Source organism: Misgurnus anguillicaudatus, chromosome 22 (assembly GCF_027580225.2).
Source record: "Misgurnus anguillicaudatus chromosome 22, ASM2758022v2, whole genome shotgun sequence".
NCBI classification, from domain to species: Eukaryota; Metazoa; Chordata; class Actinopteri; order Cypriniformes; family Cobitidae; genus Misgurnus; species Misgurnus anguillicaudatus.
In genome coordinates this window covers 40212546-40229796 of record NC_073358.2, presented here as the reverse complement: position 1 = coordinate 40229796, position 17251 = coordinate 40212546, and the positions used below count along the sequence as shown (strand labels likewise).

Below are 17251 nucleotides of genomic sequence, written 5' to 3'. Positions count from 1 at the left end.
ATACTGAAGCTGTTAACATCTATTCTGGGCTTTCAATATTTAGCCAATCATCATATGAAAAAATACATTTTAGTTTTCTGAAATTAAGAAATATGCTGGCACAATTATATTTTGTCTGCAAAAGTATTTTCAAAGTCAGACGACATTGGCTTAACTTAGCACCCCTTTTCTATACGTTACATCATTAACACGCTCGCTTGTAAAGTTTATTCATAGCCGCTGTATTTTGCTACTTACTGTATGTTGTCTGTCGAGTTTTCTGTGTTTTCCCCTGCTTCTATTAATGTAAAGCTGCTTTGAAACAGTTACCAATTGTGAAAGCGCTATATAAATAAAATAGAATTGAATTGAATTTAAACTTCGATCTTCAGATTAAAAGACTTATAAGAAACATTTCATTCACGTGTTTCCAAACTTTTAAAGGGGCCATGGCATGAAAATCTGACTTTTTCCGTGCTATGATTGGGTCCCCAGTGCTTCTATTAACCTAGAAAATGTGAAAAAGATCAACCCAGTATAACTTAGTTTTGGTAAACCATTCTCTACAAGCACATGAAAAAAAGGTTGATGAAATTTGGCTCTCCTTATGATGTCATAAGGAGCTCTTATTATAATAATACCACCCCTTAATCTGCACTATCCAGCCACAGCACTGCCATTTAGTGCAGAAAAAAGCACAATTGAGTTTTAATTGCCATCATTGTGATCAGTGTTTGAATTTCATCAGCTTATTTGCACTTTACAGGACACACCCAAAACGGCACATTTTTGCACACACATACAAAGTGGCAATTTTAACATGCTATAATAAATTATTTATATAGTATTTTGAGCTAAAACTTCACATTATGTGCTCTGGGGACACCAAAGATTTATTTGACATCTTAAAAAAGTCTTGTGCCTTGGCCCCTTTAACTGGTACTGTATATTGTGCTAAAACAGCAAAAAAATCTTATACAGATATATAGTTTGTGTCATTTAATTTGAATAATGTATTCACTCTCAGTAAAAAGGTACAAAAGTTTCTTTAAAAAAGTTCTAATATGTACCATTTTGATACAGATATGTACCTGTGAGGTACCAGTATGCACCTTTTAGGTACCAAAGTGTACTTTTTGGAAAGGTATCGCCTTAGTGACAACTTTTGTATCTTTTTGTACCTTTATTGGATGTACTTGCTAAGGTTTCATAATGATCTAAAATCATATTACACTTTACAACGCTAAAATGTGGGGGAGATTTTTCCTCTGAGTGGTATTTCTTCTTTTTAACAAAATATTAAAATGTTGCATATAAACTTAATTAGTTAAGATTACATTTTTAGGAAGTTTTTTGCACATTTCCCCTCTTTAACTGTAATTCTATTTTTGTAAGTGTAACATGATACCAAACACATGATGGTATTTCATGAAGTTCCTTTGTTTACTTTAAACTAGGCCCATAAAAATAGAAAACTATTTTGCATGTACTTCACAAATTTAGGATGAAACCACCAGAAAATGGATTTAAATTAAGCTGATAGTACTAAACTCCTACTGGCTGCTAAAAGCATACTTTTGCTAGATAACATGTTTTTTTAAACAAATAAACAAATGTAGCTTTTTTGTTTACAGTACAATGCATGCACAGATCAATTTAGGCAACTTGCATGTAATTACAGTCACATGTACCTACTGTACAATAAAGAACCTTATCTTGATCCAAAGGGATGCTGGTTAAGGCTGTGGCTGGCAGGTGGAAATTCAAAGTTTGTTTGACTAGTCAACATTTAATCCCAGATTGCTCTAGAGAAATTGTAGTTCAGGTGTATTTTTTGATAGTTAGTTGTAAACAAAATATCATCTGATAAATTGCCATTTAAGTCATTTGAGAAGTTTCTAGACTTTTCTGATCTCATCTTGCTTAATCTGGCTCTCTGGACACATGTCTCAGCGCTTGGTTTTAGCCTACAAGAAGAGGAAGAAACTTTGGCTTGTGACGCCAGAGGGACAGAAATCATGCAGCTTTGTGGCTTTCTTACCCACAATGCATTTGTTGAGCTCATTTGTGACATCTGTAAAAACGACCTCAAGGGAGGAACTTGTCGGATGATACAAGTGAAACAGTATGACCTTTTATTCAATATGACTGCAATAAAAACAACTTTGTTTTAGCCTCTGCAATCTTACAACTAAAATTAATCGAGAACAGTGTTGTGTTTCTCAAGAGAGTTTAAAATCTTGATGATACTTTGCTGCTGGTGTGTTAATTAGATTCATTAGATTTTTGAGATGATATGTCGTGTCACCAATGAATGTCCTGCGAAATCTTGGTTACGAAAATAAAGAAAATAACAGCCAGTGAAGCAAAGACAGTTTTCCTAGAAATGAGAGAACTGAATGAACTCAAATAAGCAAAATGCACAAAGACATTCAGCATTACGGCCAGAATGTTTTAAACGTGTGCATGTTCAAGGACAAGCTAAAATGGAGATTTATCTTTATTCACTGCAATTAGATATTCTTTTAGCAATACATTACAACTAATGCAATGGGAAAATTTATGCAGGACATAGCTTAAGTTAATGGAAGTGATGGCTAATGTTTGTTTGGATTGTAAGTAAGGTTTTGGTAAGTCAGACAGTGGAGTCTCCTTACAGTATGTGACCCTGCCTATGTTTTACTGTTTTTTACATAAAATATCTTAATTATTTAAAAACAGACTTATCTACACTCTCAGAAATAAAAGTACAAAAGTTGTCACTGGGACAGTACCCTTTCAAAAAGGTACACCTTTATACCCAAAGAGTGCATATTAGTACTTCAAATATTGTGTTATACATATTGGCAGTTCAAAGATAAATATTTGTACCTAATGTTGCATATTAGGATTTTTAAAGGGTACTACCCCAGGGACAGCTTTGTACCTTTTTTTTTTTGACAGTGTATAATATTTCTTCCACAACTGTGCCATATTTGATATGTAAGTGATTAATGTTATGTTTATAATGCGCAAACAAGCGTACTGGCCATTTTAAAGTAAGACAAAACTAAACTTGTTGTTGTGTTTTAGTAAAATCATCCTACTGTACGTAATGTAAAAACATTCAGTGAAAATCTAACCTTTATAGCTTTAATATTGACTAAGACCATATCAAAGATTGAAATCGGTGAGTGAAATCAAACTTTGAAGCTTCAAATCTCATAGTTAGATTATGAGACTTTAGCTTGGATTCCACTGACAGGTTCACATTATACTTTCTATACCAAATTTTACTTTATGGCCTACTTAAAATTCTTGTACTTTTGTGTTGCACCGTTCCTGTCATCTACAATGCAATTATTGTTATTTGCAATGCACAGCCTGAAGAAGGAATAAAGTAATTCTGATTCTGAAAAAGAGAAACTAAGTTAACCTGGGACTGAAGGAACTGCGTCTCTCACGGCCTCTTTTTGCTGAGAAAAGTATTTCTGCCCTGTAGTTTCTGTAACAGTATTTAACTTCTTAACTTCTTCGTGAGAATGTATTAGATAAAAATGTACAAATTTCTCTTAACTCCTAAGGCAGGTACAGCATGCACCTTTAAGTGCAGAGAAAATAGAATATAATGCATAAAATCTAATAATAATAATTACCTAAGAGTAATGCATTAACTCTGTAAACTAACATTAACTTAGTTACTTGATACCATAATAACCTCTTAGCATAATTACATATAATTATATAACAACCTAATACAACTAATAGCCATATTTTAGCAGAAGATTACATTGCCGAACTGGATTTACAGAAGTCACAGATGAAACCAGAGGATTTGTACTGATAAACCGGTGTGTGTTGATTATTTACTTTTGGTAACAATATGTGCAACCTGTTTATGCTCTTAACAGATTTTTTTGTTTTTTGTTTTTTTGAGAAATTAGTTTGCAAGTTATCTTTGACTGTCTTTGTTTCATTATCAGGCCCTATTTTTTTGTATCTGCATTGCTTCACTTTTCATGGAGTATATTGCTGGAGATTCTGATGGACCTGCGTAGGTAGCAGACCCTGTATATACTGTACCAGGTCCTTTAACAAACACCTTTACTTCCTCTACCTTCTTTTTGTCCCTTGAAGGGATAGTTTAACTGAAGAATGAAAATTGTGTTAATTTTTACTTACAGTATTGCCATTTTGTTCCAAATCCATATATGACTTTTCTTTGTAGGGTTTCTTTTTTTTCCATATTTTTCTTTGGAACACAAAGGAATAATTTTCAAGAAACTTCCTAATCTTCAGATTTTTTTTCAATACAACAAAAGGGCCCATATGTCTGTTAAACTTCACAAAGAATGAACCAGCACTATAAAAGAACCGTAGGGTTTTTTTGGTCAACTTTTTATGTAAAGTTTCTATATTTCTATTCCTTAAATGTTTCCTTTAATGTTTCTCTGTCACAGGAAGAGTAAAATCTTATTTATTGAAATCAAATAGATCCAATAAGGCATTTTAACTTTATTGCTCAATGCTCATTGAGTGTGTTTGTCTCTCCGGAGCCATAATGTTAATAAAATTTTCTTCTAATCTCATTACTGTTTTTTTCTCTTTTATTTCTTAGTCATGGCGAAAGAGATGGTTTGTTCTTCGGAGGGGTCGGATGAGCGGGAATCCCGACGTTTTGGAATACTATCGTAGCAAGAGCTCCCGTAAGCCAATCAGAACTATCGACCTTCAAGAATGCGAGGTAACCATTGAGGCCGAGGTGCGACCGACCAAACGTCAGTACCAGAATCAGCACCTATTTGTAGTCAAGACAGCCACACGCATCTTTTACCTTCTGGCTAAAACAGCAGAGGAGATGAACAGCTGGGTGCAGAATATCGGACAGATTTGTACGTTTGGAGGTCTGGATGGACATGCAGGTGAGTAATGAAGAATATAATTATATATAAAAATTTTAGTGCTCCTGTTGTGTCCCCACAGCAATGCAAAAGGTCATAGGTTCATTTACAAGGGAACACACCTTCTGATAAAATATATACAGTACAGCAGCTTGCATGCACCGTGTACCTTCCAAATGCATAAATCTAAACATACTACTAATATACTTAAACACAGGGTTCCCACACCTTAGTTAACTTCAAATTCAAGGACATTTTAAGGACTTTCCAGGTCCAATAGCCTCAAATTCAAGGACTAAATGTGGGGACACATTTCAATTAAGAGCAAGGTTTCATCGTGTTACATTTAAAGGTGCAGTGTGTACATTTTAGTGGCATCTAGTGGTAAGGTTGCGAATTGTAACAGTCCACTCAGTCCAATGCTCACCCCTCACTTTTGAAACAAATAGAGAAGCTACGATAGCCACCACTGGACAAACATGTCATAGTCGGTGGCAACTTATTAAAAAAAGTTTGTCCGTTAAGGGCTTGTGTAGAAACATGGCGGTCCAAAATGGCGACTTCCACGTAAGGGGACCCTCGGTGTATTTAGATAAAAACGTCTCATTCTAAGTTAATAAACACATAATGTTTCATTATAAAATGTCTTTATAATCCCCCGATAATATAGTTTTGAATATAATTTTGCATTTCTGTCAAGAGATCTGAAATATTGCCAAAGACGGCATTACAGGGATGCAGGAAGTATGGCAAGGGAGACACAGTGTCTCATTCCCTTCTCAAGGAACAACAGTTATATACGTAACCCGAGACGTTTTCATGTGTCAAGCACAACTATGCAAAAAAGCATTTTGGTATGAATTAACATTCGCATACAGAAGATATAAGCATTTAAAGGGAACAATTTAGCACGTGTGCTTAAAAAGTCTAGAATTTTTATGATATTATTACTACAATACACAGGGAATAATATGGATTTTTTTTTCAGAAAACGTATTGCATAAAATAGATTCAAGCACTTTTAATGACCCATATCTATGTATGTATATTTTCAAAAACTTCCCAGGATTCACAAACTTTCAAGGATTTCAAGTACCCATGGGAACCCTGTAAACAATATTATTTATTGTTGTCAGCTGCTTTCTTTCTAATGCATAAAATAGGAATTGAGCTTGGCAAAACAGTCTTTGACACATTAAAGTGTGGTACCCATGTAGGTAATGTTAGTTTGATTCAGGCTTGCAATATTTCCCAATCACGTTTATGTGAATATACACATATATTATATTATAAAAACATATGACTGTGTAAAAGACGTTATACTATAAATAGCAAGATGCAAATGCGGATGTTGCTGTTAGGAAAATCATCACTGAACAGGTTATGTGATACTACGGAAAGAGAAGATTATAAATATTTTTTGTTGAAACCTTGGCATGTTTTGCCATTATGCCCATACAGGACATATAGGTTTAAGTTTGTCCTCTTCACTATTTAATGATTAGCAAAAGCCCCCCAAAATTAAAATCCAGTCACTCTTTTGTTTAGGGTCCAATTTTCACCAACTATGACTCCTAAACTCCTAATTATTGCTTATAAGATCAGCTGTTGTTTAGGAATTGGTTAGGACTAAGAAATGTATAGAATAAAGTCATTAATATTTGCTTTTTGAGTACTAATATACAGTCAATATCCTATTAAAATGCATGCTAATAAGCAACTAGTTTATAGTGAAAATTGGACTAAAGTGTTACTTAAAATCCTTCTTTAAAACAAGCACATCTGTTTTGCAGTAACCACCACGAGTGTGGGATTTGCCACAGATGAACTTAAACAAGAATAAAAAACCTTGATCGGAAAAATCCTCCTACAAAACAGCCCACGATCATTAGAATAAATAGACTTACACAGGAAGATAATTAGATACAAGATTTTTCTCCATAGAGATATGCAGAGACTGAGAGATTGAGAGAGGCTGTGATCTAGGCGAAGTGTTATTTTAATATTCTGTTCCATCTCTCTCTTTCCAATAGTCTGCAGAGCAACAGCTGCGTCACAGAGAAGTGTTCAAACAGACATTAAACACACACGTTTGTCATACCGTAGACAGCCCATAAGCAGGCAGCAGTTAACATCCCACATCAAACAGAATAGCAAGTTGCTATGATCAAAATCTGAACTTATGGCTGCTGGTAGGGAAAGAACCTTCAAAAATGATTATTAAATTTAAAGGTGCACTCATCATTCATTGTTTTATGTTATCATATATGTTGTCATACTGACATTCATAGTTTTAACTCATACTGATGTAGTGCAGTTGATACATCATCAAATAAAAGCACAAACACTGTTTGGCTACACTGTCAGAAGAAATGGTACTGCGTGTACCTTTAACACACTAAAATACATTATTTGGAACCAGACCAGTATTCAGCTCTGAGTCACCAATATGACCTCTTTAGGTGCTAAGGTGAACCTTTTGAAAGGTTACTGCCCTAGTGACAGCTGTGGACCATTTTTTTTACCATTTTGTCTGAGAATGTACAAATTTATCAGCCATCATAAAATTACTCTGCAAGTAATTCCCCTTTATTACTAAACACAAATGCATCTTTCAAGGGAGTGTGAGAAAAAGAAGTTACACATTCTTGGAAAAGATAACAGAAAGATGAGTGATACAGCAGGGTGGGAGGGTGGGTGTTACACAAACAGACACACATGGTTACCGTAAGACACGTCATTCCTATCTGAATTTCACAATTTGTTTATTTATTTATTGATTGATTGAGTGTGAGATCAAAATGACTCATTGTGTGGTGGTAATTTCCAGAAATATGCAAAGAAATTTGAGAAAGTTGTAAACAGTCAGTAATAAACAATGAAACTAATGGAAATGATAGAAACAGTACTTTAAAGCAACACTATGTAGTTTTTTACCTTTAAATAATGTCTCTAAAATTATTTCAGTGATAGAACAACTTTTAACTGGACAAATTGTACTGTTGCTGCAACCTGAGCAGCCTCCTAGCTGCAAACACAGCCCCGCCCCTCCCTCTGCCTGCAGAAGAGTGTCTGATACCAGGCACTGTTGCGCTTTTCAACCACATGGGGGAGCTGTAAGTCATTTTTACATGGAAACTACATAGTGTTGCTTTAAGTTTACAGGCTACTGTTTGTTTTTTGAGGTAGCTGTCACTTTAAGACATACAGTTATGGATGGATCCAATAAACATATATCTAAAACTGACTTTTTCCAACTGTTTGAAAACTTACGACATAATAGACATTTTGACATTATTATGTGTATATGTGACTGTTCAAGTGCAATAATGTAAACAGTTGGGTCTTCAGCATGTGTGCATGTTTGTTGTGTGCAACTTGTAATACTTAATTATATTGGCTGCGTCCGAAAGCTCTAAAATGATTCCAAGCATCAAGGCATGTCTGAATCCAATGTTCCTGAGATACATTCATCATCTTGTCCCACAATTCTATGCGTAGGCGTGCATGGGGAATGAGACTGGTCGAGCCTGGTCGAGTTTGGAAAAACAAATTGGGGGCCAAGAAAGCAGCTGGAGCACAAATTAAGTGTAAATAAAGTTTTATTGCCACGTTTTGATTGCATTTTAGCCAAAAATTAGTATTGTAGTTTTTAAAATATGGGATTAGTTATCACAAAGGTGCTTTCTGTTAGCCTGGGTTTCCCCATGCTGCCTTGCGCGCAAATTTATTCATGCTGCAAGTCTAGCATAGAAACTATGGACCAATTGTTTCCCCTGAAATAGGGAACCAATCACAGAATGGGGAGGGGGGAGCAAGACGATGATGACGTCTATGCAACACACTGAAGCAATTTTGTTTATCCAACACGGCAGCAGACGCGAAGTTATTTTTCGATGCATCCTTAGACAGTGTTCTAAGTAGTTTTGAACGCAAGTTTATTTAAAAAAAAAGAGCAACTTTTGGCATTAAACAATTTCATATCCAAGAAGGATGATTGGATATGGCAAGACATGATAGCCACAGAGTTTTATAGGACCAACCTGCTAGGCATCGTCGTCGACGAAGTACAATTAACTTAAAGTGGTATTTATTAATATAATTTATTACACGGCTCTCTGGAATGCTTGATTCTGATTGGTCAGTTGAGACATTTGCAGGTTCGTTCTTTTCAAATAATAACCGCTCCAACGTAATAACGCATAGCCGGTACTACTTGTACGATTAAAATCGCTCCGCGCCAATAAAGACCAATAAAGATTACTGTTTGGCGCCATCTTGTGACAAACACTGGACAACCACAATTAAGAATGGAAAATTTTGACATTCATTTTAACATGTACGGAAAAAACGAAACATTTAAACAGTGGATAGAAGAACGAACAACGACAAGACACAGAGAGCTTACTGAGACTGAACTTGACAAAATAGAGCATGACAGCTACAAAGCCAACACACAAAAAATACAGAACGGGCATTAAAACTTCTTAAAGACTGGCTAAAAGAGAAAAAAATGGAGACAGACAAGTATGAAGCAGAGGATCTTAATAAGGTATTACGATCATTTTATGCATCTGTGCAAAGTTTCGCGGAAGGATAAAAATGTTAATTTAAAACAAATATGCCAATAAAATGTTTCAAATTCATATTCATGTCCGTTTTTCTTTCTTATGTGACAAGTAGCCGTGAAATAAGCGGGATAATGTAGAGGCAGCCAGTAGTTATCGGGAAAATAAGCCCCTTCAGTGTGATACAAGACCCGGGTCCTGATCACACTGTCGGGGCTTATTTCCCGATAACTACCGGCTGCCTCTACATTATCCCTTACTTATACCACGGGTCTGTTGAATGCTGTATTCTGATTGGCTGAGAAATGTTCCGTATGCATTCATTTCTGATAACCGCACACCTAACTTGTCAAATGTCTTAAAAATAGGCACCAGAGCAAGGTTTGTGGTAACCATGGTATAAGAGGAATAATTGACTCCGGTCCTTTGAATTATTTGAAAAAATGCACACCCGCGGTGTAACGGCACGACGCATATAACACCTTGGGTGTGCATTATTTTCCTATGATTCGGTGGCCTGTCGTCAATTATTCCTTACATCATGCCTGTACTGTGGTTGTCACAGTGCTACAAAGTAGTGTTGCTTTTCAATATCAATATACAGCTACCGGTTTAGTTGCATAGCTTTCAGCTGTGTGCACACCCTGCTGAAAAAAAACAGCATCAAACCAGCATGGACTAGCATGGGAATTATGCTGGTTTGATGCTGGTTTAGCTGGTGTTCACCAGCATACCAGCACCAAAACACAACATATGCTGGTCTTGCTGGTATGCTGTTTTTTTCAGCAGGGCACGTACACAATAAAAGCATATGGTTCCCAGACCACGTCTCATTCTCTATGAGACTGGTCTGGTGTTAGCCAGGCTAGCTTTCTCTTTGTGTTTAAAACAGAATTTCATTACATTGCCTATGAAGGCTGTCTGAAAGTGTTTCTCTGAGCTGCCTTCATGCCGCCGAAGTCATTGCCTCATGAGCTTTTGGACAATGCAATTGTTTCCCCCGGTCCTTGGCCTTTTATGTGAGATGACAGGTTTGACACAGACCCGTCACGTGTGTATAACTGAAAACTTTACAATTAAAGCAAGGATAATGTGGTGATGTGTGTACTCAGCAGATTGTGATTGACTCAAGGTTGCTACAGTAACGGAGTGCTGCGTGCCAGAGAGAGACGGATTGTTTCTGTGCGTTAATTAGTAAAAGTCAAGGCTGTGAGTTCACCATGCTGTCTCCTCTTTGTGTCATGACAGATTATTGGATCGTTTTATTTGTTTTATGTGAACCTTCTTTATTTTTGAGATTATTTTGCGATGCGAAATTTTTTGCAAAAATGTTAATGCAATGCAAAATCACCTATAAATGTTGCGTAAAAATTGTTTTGAAATTTGTTTGTTTAATAGACAAGACACTAGACAGTTGTAAATGCCCCTAAACTCCGTAAAGTAAATTGAAAAATATAAATCTACAGAACCCCATGCACGCGTGCACTCTTCTCCACATACAGATATGACAGAGGCTCTATTCATCACCTTCACATTGTTTATGCCTCGCATTGTTCAAAAGGGAGTGAAGTTTGGAACAAAAAGTCTCAGTCCTTGCTCATCACTAAGCCCTGCGGGACATTGTTGTTGACTGGGACTTTGGCTTTATTATTTACAGACAGACTGTTTTACAATGAGACAGATGGACAGCATATTGAAAGATAAACAGATCAGAGATCAGAGATTTGATTCACACCTGGAGGCCTGCAGTTTCAGATCCTGCTTTGGGTCGTGTGTCAAAAAGACACTGAAAACAAAAGCTGGACTAAACACCATGGGGTCCTCTTAAAAGGATAGTTCACTAAAAAATTTACATTTGCTCTAAAATTACTCACCTTCAGGCCATCAAAATGTAGGTGAAATTTTTCGTAAAGGGGACATGTTTATTTTTCATGTTAAAAGGCGGAGTCCAAGATGTTTGAAAAACGCTTTGGAAAAGGAGACGGGCCAACTACTAAAACACACTTATAGCCAATCAGCAGTAAGGAGCGTGTCTACTAACCGACATCCTTGCCGGGTTGCGTATGTGTTGGGCGGGTCTATCAACAGAAGGTCCAGATTCTATTGGGGTAGGGGCGTGTTTGTTTAGCCGATTTCAAATATCAACATTGGCTTTCAAACATCGTGGACTCCGCCTTTAAGTGCTATAATTGGGTCCCCAGTGCTTGTATCAACCTCGAAAATGTGAAAAGGATCAACCCAGTAAATTAGTTTTGGTAAACCATTCTCTGCAAGCATGTGACAAAATAGGTCATTGTAATTTGGCTCCCCCTGTGATGTCAGAAGTGGTTATACCACCCCTTAATCTGGAATATCCAACCACGACACTGCCATTTAGTGCAGAGATCAGCTTGTTTAAATTTAAAGGGACACACACAAAAGGTACATTTTTTGCTCACACCTACAATACAAAGTGGCAATTTTAACATGTTATAATAAATCATCTATATGGTATTTTGAGCTAAAACGTCACATAGGTACTCTAGAGACACCAAAGATTTATTTTACATCTTAAAAAGTCTTGTGAAATATCCCCTTTAAGTAGAACAGTAAGAAGACTTTTGGTGAAATCGTGGTAAATATACTGTATAAGTCCACCACAGGAACCATAGGCTATTGGAGAGTGTTAGATGCAAACACGGCAACACAAAATTAAAGGTCACGTTCTTTCTGATCCCATTTTGTAAACCCTAGTTAGTGTGTGATGTTGCTATAATAGCTAAATATTACCTGTAAAAAGATAAAGCTCAAAGTTCACTGCCGAGTGATATATTTTCTTTAACAGAATTCGCCTTTCAAAGCCTACAGCGAACGGCCGGTTTGGACTACAGCCCTCTACTTCCTGCTTTAATGATGTCAATTTTTGACTAAACTCCGCCCACAGGAATACGTCAGTCGGCAGCTAAGCTAACGCAAGCTAATCTGCTGTCGAATCACAACACACTAAACAAACTACACAATCAGAACTCGATACGTATTATTGAAGGAGGGACTTCATAGGACAAAGAAGTGAAAACAGCGCTATACAGATAAGTAAATTGTGTTAAAAACACCACGTTTTTTTACATGTGAAACATGAACGCATGTTATACTGCGCACTTTAAACACAATCAAAGCTTTAAAAACACCGAAAGAATGGGACCTTTAAAGGTGGAGTTGATGATTATTCAGTGAGCTATTCTCGCTCTGTCTGCACAGCATAAGTTCAAACAACTTTTATAGACGTGGTCCGCACGTAACTTCCGGTAAACTCCGCTAAGAATAAATAACAACAAAGTTCTTTAAACGTAGGTTATTTATATAACAAGCAAAAAATCAACACATAGATTACCTAGGAAATCAAAACATTTGTTTTTTTTGACGAGGCATTTGTTCAAGAGATCAGTTTAGCAACTAGTCAGGCCATTAAAAAAAAGAAACCGTAAGTAAAGTTTGGATCCAGACGTTTATCGCGTCAGCGCATGTGCGTCCGATGAAACCGTCTATAAACTTTCCTGTCAGATATTTTGCCATTGCTACAGTATGTCTACCACCTCACCATGACAACTGTTGTATTTCCACCCTCCCTGTCTCATGGTCCTCCTGTCACCATGACAACCCTCCCTGTCCTCCCTGTGGCCATGTAATCGTAACAGCCGCTCTGTATATCGCTACTCTCCCTGTGCCTCTGTCACCATGACAACCACTTGGCTTTTCTCTGCTCTTTCTCCCTATGACTTCGCCATGACAACTGATCACTGTATTTCCACTCTACCTTCGACTCCATCACCACATATTGTATCTTTTCCTTGGACCATCACCATTACATTCAATTACTGTATTTTTGCTATGCGTCTGACGCCATTACTATAAAAGGCGCCCACTGTGTTCTTGCTGCTGACCCGTCACCAGGGCAACCGCTTACTGTATTGCCACTGACACTTTGACCTTATCACCATGACAACTGCTCGCTACAGCTCTGTTTCCACAATCCCTTGCAAAGCATAGTTTGACTCGCACGTGTACACAGACGTTCGACGCATGCGCATTGCGACAAAATGCAATGAATTTCCTGGGCTACATACTACATTCTCCTTTACACACATGTGCGTACAAAGTATGCACGGTTACAAAAATCCGGCAGTGTGCGTACAGTGTGCGCATATAATTCTGATAATTAAAGGTTCTCTAAGCGAATCGGTGTGACATCACTTTTTGTTGACGTTTTCAAACAAAACAGAGCGTAGCTAACTCCTCCCCTCCCTTCCGTGCTTTCTGAATGAGTCATGAACGCGCCCAACCCCCACTCCTAAATCCTTGTCGTTTATTGGCTGGAACACTTTGTTATGTTTCGTGGTGGTAGGTTTGACCACTTTGTTTTTGATGCAGTTTGTGAAGCCTGGGCTGTCTACAGAGACTGCATTTTTTACAGTGTGTTCAGAGGACAGGCAGCTAGCAGATAGTGAGGAGATGTTTACTGTATGAAACAAAAAATGTTTTATGGCCTAAAACGCGTGAATTCGCTTAGAGCAGCTTTAAATTTGCGCCATGCGCACTTTACGCGGACTTTGTGCGTATGCGTACCAAACAGAACTATACTTCTTCTTAAGCCAAATAGATATATGTTTTAAACTCACTACAGATGTTTTGAGTTAAAAAGATATTAAAAATAAATAAATACAACCACTAGCCTGAAATCTGATCATGATTTTTAGATATTGTCAGTTATTAAAAAAAAATTGTGTGATCAAAAGCAGGTTTTTGATTACCCACAACATTACCTCAACATTCTCTTTCAAGTACCAGCAGGTTAGATGTATCTAATATCAGACGTGCAAATCATCTCAGCAATGAGTCAACCCTGTAAACGTCTGTTTATATGCAATTAAAACTATTGCGTTATTAAATTACCCTGTAAAAAGAACATTTCCCAAAATAAAAGATGTGGCACATAAATACAAATGAATGAGCTTATATGACAGAATAAACAGCTACTGTAAACACACACACACACATTTACAGTACTGTCCAAAAGTCTTAGGCCACCATGCCACCATTAGATTTGTTGTTTTTGTAATGATATAGTGACCATATATAATTATTTCTTAGTCTCTATTAGAAAAAAACCCCGAAAATACAGGAAATGTATTAAAATAATTGTAATAAGCAGCTTAAATGTTATGTATTTAGTATGACCTCCCCTTATACTTAGGAGCAATAGCAGGATTCTTCAGGCTCCCTTAAACCTAAATGAAATAAAACCCTAATTTTAATCTAATTGGTCTCCTCAAAAGAGTTCACTAAATACTGACTTTTGCCTGAAGATGCCATTTTGTCATGAAAATATTTTTTTTTATTTGTGTACATATTTACTAAAAGGCTGTATGTTTGTAAACGATATCACCGACAGTAGCTCTACTATCTACAATGATCGTGGATTTATTTATTTAAATGCAGTAGTTCCACCTTCCAAAAACATTTTTTGCCTACTACTTACTAAAAAATGATTACACCCCCCAAAAAAATCTGCCTTGAACTAGTCATGCGCTCGCCTCGTAGCGCGTGTAACAGGCGTGAACTTCACGTGCTTGAGTCATCTGTGGGACTGAGATGTTTAGAAATGTCTGCCCTCCAACACGCTGTTCAGTCTAAACAGGAAGAGAAAGAGAGATGTGTATGTGTGTGGGTTCTTGTGGGTGGCTGATAAAAAAGCGGGTGATGTGGTCTGCCACCTTCTGGTAATTAAAAGCAAAGTTGCCATATGAAGTTTAATTATTGCTCCATTTATTTTTTGCTTGAAAAATGTAAAGTATAAACAATGTTGATAAATCTTTGTCTCTCGTTCTCTCTCTCTCTCTCTCTCTCTCTGGTAGAATCAATGGACAGTCTTAATCGAACTCCATCTTCCCATCAGCCCTCTCCAGCCCTCTCTCCTCGTGTTTCTCTGGTGGCCAATCAGGACCCAGTTACCGTCGAAAACCATGCCATCCAAGACAGGCCCAGCGAATCAGATATTAGCCCTCCACTTGACTACCTCTTCCTTTCTCAATGTGAGACCGGCACGAAGAGCATCGTCAGGCAAGGCCCACTCCATTATGATCACACGTTATGTGAATAATAATTACGTATTAATCTCAATACGGAAATGAGATTCATTCCATATAGCAAGAGGCTATCTGCTTTTCCTCTAATCTGATTTAATAAATGGTGACTGATAGAAGAAATGAGAATAGAGCTCACGCTTTTCGCTTCGGTGAAATCTTTTGATCTCGGTCATTGCAGCGTAACACGCTGTGATTAGATTCAAATAAGAGCTTAGTGAGCCTACATGTAAAATAGGGACACACCATGACATGTACCACTAGTGTTATGAATAATAAGACCTCATTATGCAAGTTATAGATGATTAATGAAAACCAATGTAGGTTTCTGAGACCAAAATCTTTCATGGAAATAGGCTTTGAATGTTAAATTAGTCTTCTTAATGTAATAAAGAATTGGCAATTAAAAGTGTTTCTGATCCTATAGAGAGGATTTTCTTCAGTTTAGTCCTGTAGGTAATTGTAGTCTTTAGATTCAATTGAATTTATTACCAGTGTTGAGGGTAACGCATTACAATTAACGTGCATTAGGTAATAATATTACTTTTCTGAAGTAACGAGTAAAGTAACGCATTACTTTATAAATCTACACATTAATATTTGAGTTACTTTTAAAAAAAAGTAACGAGTTCGTTGCGAAGTTCGATGCGAAGTTTGTCACAACATGTATGTAGCCCGTCATGTGTGTGGTTTGTAATTTCTAAATATGTGTTCTGCGTATTGAGGGATCCTATGTGCATCACATATGCACATAGCACTTGCAATTAGTTACTTTTTTTGGGAAGTAACTTAATATTGTAATGCATTACTTTTAAAAGTAACTTTCCCCAACACTGTTTATTATACAGCGCTCTAAAATTCTTGATTCTGATTGGCCAGTCGCGACATTTCAAGGTGTGTTATTTCTAGATAACAACCGCTGGTAACTAATAACACACGGTAACCCAGATGCTGCAAACGATTTTGACAGGTACAGTTTAAAATTACACAAAAATTAAATATAAATATGTCATTATTCTTACAAATTATTAAACCAAATAGTGTTTGTGACATTTAAACATCTTGTCTTTTCTTACAACCGAAAGTAAACATATTATCCGCATGGAAGGTCTGCATTCGTTAAAAATTAGCAAATGAAATATTTCAAATCAATATTTAATGTTTCATACCTTACTTATGAGGTAAATAGCCATGTAAGAACCAGGATAATGTACATGCAGCAGGTTGAATCGCAAAATAAACCCCTTCAGGGTGATACAAGTCCTGCAATAGCAACCTGCTGCCTATACATTATTCCTTAATTATCGCATTTATTGAATAGACTAAATAGGGGCAATAATCTAAATTGAGCATTAGGGTGGTCCTTATAATGGGTCAAAAAAAATTTAAATGTTTAACTCTCACCCCCTAAATGTGTTAGGATTAGGGCTGTCAAAAGATTAATTGCGATTAATCGCATACAAAATAAAAGTTTTTTGCATAATTTATGTGTGTGCACTGTGTGTAATTATTTTATATATTATAATTACACACAGATTAATGTTTGTATTTAAGAAACAATTCCATGTATATTTATGTATATTTTGATATATTTTATTTTATAAATATAAATAAAAATATACCAAATAACATTTTTCTTAAATTCATACATGTATGTGTTTACTTATATATACATTATCTATACACCCAGTACACACACACATAT

The 17251-nt window shown here is 36.5% G+C and overlaps 1 protein-coding gene across 3 annotated transcripts in view; it reads left to right on the top strand.

The window, feature by feature from the left end:
- The window catches only part of gab3 (GRB2 associated binding protein 3), a 32769-nt gene that overhangs the window by 3706 nt on the left and 11812 nt on the right, over positions 1–17251 (top strand). For all 3 annotated transcript variants that reach the window (XM_073860281.1, XM_055198826.2, XM_055198827.2), the window contains 2 exons: positions 4577–4880; positions 15319–15523. In XM_073860281.1, coding sequence (XP_073716382.1) covers positions 4616–4880; positions 15319–15523 — 470 coding nt within the window. In that variant the 5' untranslated portion in view covers positions 4577–4615. The remainder of the gene's footprint in view (positions 1–4576; positions 4881–15318; positions 15524–17251) is intronic.